This window comes from Pongo abelii, chromosome X (assembly GCF_028885655.2).
Source record: "Pongo abelii isolate AG06213 chromosome X, NHGRI_mPonAbe1-v2.0_pri, whole genome shotgun sequence".
Classification (NCBI taxonomy): Eukaryota; Metazoa; Chordata; class Mammalia; order Primates; family Hominidae; genus Pongo; species Pongo abelii.
The window spans coordinates 6,526,691-6,529,490 of NC_072008.2; the positions used below are offsets into that span (position 1 = coordinate 6,526,691).

General features: G+C 50.3%; 1 protein-coding gene across 1 annotated transcript; it reads right to left on the reverse strand.

The window, feature by feature from the left end:
- Positions 1-1,585: 1,585 nt before the first annotated feature.
- LOC134102853 (variable charge X-linked-like) lies at positions 1,586-2,266 on the reverse strand. Its single transcript, NM_001427484.1, has 2 exons — positions 2,148-2,266; positions 1,586-1,956 (listed from the first exon to the last, which is right to left on the reverse strand). The coding sequence occupies exons 1-2, from the start codon at positions 2,244-2,246 to the stop codon at positions 1,669-1,671; spliced, it is 387 nt and encodes a 128-aa protein (NP_001414413.1). The 5' UTR covers positions 2,247-2,266; the 3' UTR covers positions 1,586-1,668.
- Between the last annotated feature and the right edge of the window lie 534 nt (positions 2,267-2,800).

Here is a 2,800-nt window from a genome sequence, read left to right on the forward strand (position 1 = left end):
ATATATATTTACATATAAATGTTTTATATATGTATTTATACATAAAATATATATTTACATATAAATATTTATATATAATCTACACAAAAACATAAAAATAAACATATTAATATATAAATATGTATAGTAGGTTCTAGTATATATAGAAAAGACCTACGTATTTCTAACATGTGTATATATAATCTATATCTATGTATTTATATTTGTGTATTATATATAAATATATAATCCATATTTCTATATTTGTATTTATATATTTTATATATAAATATATATAATCTATGTAGGTTTGTATATAGTAAATATAGTTGCATATTATATTTTATTTACATATATTTGTATACACTAAATTCTACTATATATAGAAAAGACCTGTGTATTTCTAATGTATGGAAATATGAAATGTACTTTTTGTCTCCTCAGTTACAAAAATAAAAAGGCTTTTATCAAATAGATAGATTTTGCTCTATTTTGAATTTTTCTTCTTAATTATATTAGATTGTAGGGAGGGGACACTGAAAGGAAAGACGATGGAAACGATTCTTCCATTGGTTACTATAAACGAAAAGGTATTTTAACAATAAAAACTAAGTAGGTAGAATCCAGTTCTTGGTACTTGGTGTATGTGCTGGCAAGACTGCATGAAGAAACAAACCGTACAGGAAGCGGAGTCATCCTGTGAAGAGGAAAGTTTTCTCCAATGCTCAGCCATGACGCAATCCTTATCCTCCTGTCTGGCTAACTGTGACCTATCCCTCTGACCTCAAGCCCACAGGACCCCACTTCCCTCCCTCCCCATATACCAATTGCTCCTTCCTTCTGTCCTTTCTCCCTCCCGACACACCACCTCTTCCTCCCTCTCTCCCTGCCCACACACCACCTCTTCTTCCCTCTCTCCCCACACACCACCTCTTCCTCCTTCCCTCCCCACACACCACCTCTTCCTCCCTCCCTCCCCACACACCACCTCTTCCTCCCTCCCCACACACCATCTCTTCCCCCCTCCCTCCCCACACACCTCCTCTTCCTCCCTCCCTCCCCACACACCACCTCTTCCTCCCTCCCTCCCTCCCTCTCTCCCCACACACCACCTTTTCCCCCCTCCCTCCCTCCCTCTCTCCCCACAAACCACCTCCTCCTCCCTCCCTCTCTCCCCACACACCACTGCTTCCTCCCTCCCTCCCCACACACCACCTCTTCTTTCCTCCCTCCCTCCCTCCCCACACACCACCTCTTCCTCCCTCCCTCCCTCCCCACATCACCTCTTCCTCCCTCCCTCCCCACACACCTCCTCTTCCTCCCTCCCTCCCTCCACACATCACCTCTTCCTTCCTCCCTCCCTCCCCACACACCACCTCTCCCTCCCTCCCTCCCTCCCCACACACCACCTCTTCCCCCCTCCCTCCCTCTCTCCCCACACATCACCTCCTCCTCCCTCCCTCCCTCCCCACACACCTCCTCTTCCTCCCTCCCTCTCTCTTCACACATCACCTCTTCCTTCCTCCCTCCCTCCCCACACACCACCTCTTCCTCCCTCCCTCCCTCCCTCCCCACCATCAGAGAACACGGAGTCACTCAGATCAGTTTGCAACACATTCATTTTATTGTCATCAGCAGGGGAAGAACCCTGCTGGTGAGATCTCTGAGGTCTGGCGCCTGGGCCTGAACTTAGTCGCTGCTCAGGGATATAGGGGAGTACTCGGCCGTCCACACACTGGGTAGTTCTTCCAGCTGGGTCTCCTGACTCAGTGGGTCGTGCTGGGACCCCTCGCTCACTGGCTCCTCCGGTGGCAGCTCGTGCTGAGGGAGCTCCTGGCTGGGCTGGTCACTGGGGCCGGGTGCCGCTGCTCCGCTCCCCGCCTCAGGTGCCGTCACAGCCGCCATCTTTTTCGCAGCCCTTTTCTTTCCGCGTCTCCCTCTACGAGCGGCTTTTCCCTTCTCGGCCACCTGGGTAGTCTGGAAAGACAACAGGGAGATCACAGAAGGGCTCTGGTTTAGGGACGAGGATGGAGGAGGCCGGGAACAGGGACGTGTCCTCAGAAGCGGTGTGGGCCGGGTTGGGGGGTTGTGCCAGGTGAGGACAGGAGAGGATTCTTGTGAGGAAGGAGGCGAGGGGAAGACGAGGAGGAGCTTGGTGGGTCACTCACCTTCTTCTTCGGGCCACTGGGGCTCTGCTGAGAGGACTTCCTCTTTTGTGTCTCCTTGGCCTCGGCGGGAGGTCCCGAGGCTCTCGGCTTTGGACTCATCTTCTGCAGCTCAAGGTCTCGCAACGGTCAACTAACTCCAGGCTCCCTGTATATACCCCTCCCGCGATCCCAGGACAATGAGGCGATCACGTCCCTGAGCTCTGATTGGTCAACATTCCACTACCCAGCCAATGGTAGCCCTGGGCGGGAAGGAAGGCTTTACACGTCACAAAGCACCATCAGGACATGGCGGAGGAAGTCGTGAGGGGGTGACATCTGATGAGGAAGGCAGGGTGCTATGGTTGGAGAAAGGGAGATTTGGGTTAGCACCCCTGAAGATAGTTCCCAAACTGACATGTCACCCGTCCTATACTCCCCATGCTCAATTTTGGCAGATCATGGGGCAAGGGAGGATATTTCCGCCACATGTTTCCCCCGGACCTCCCATTCAGTGGTACATTCTGTTCCTCCACACCTGCCATCATTACCCAGTTTCTGTATGACCTTCCTAAAATCCCTCCATGCTAACTGGGGTGGATGGAGAGCTATACGAAGACGTCAATCATACCACTCTCCTAGAAATTCCTCTGCTACACCTTGAGGATCATTCACTT

Coding starts and splice junctions, on each gene's coding strand:
- LOC134102853 (NM_001427484.1), bottom strand. CDS start 2,246: ATGAGTCCAAAGCCGAGAGCCTCGGGACCTCCCGCCGAGGCCAAGGAG. Junction 1,957..2,147: donor CCAGTGGCCCGAAGAAGAAG/GTGAGTGACCCA, acceptor TTGTCTTTCCAG/ACTACCCAGGTGGCCGAGAA.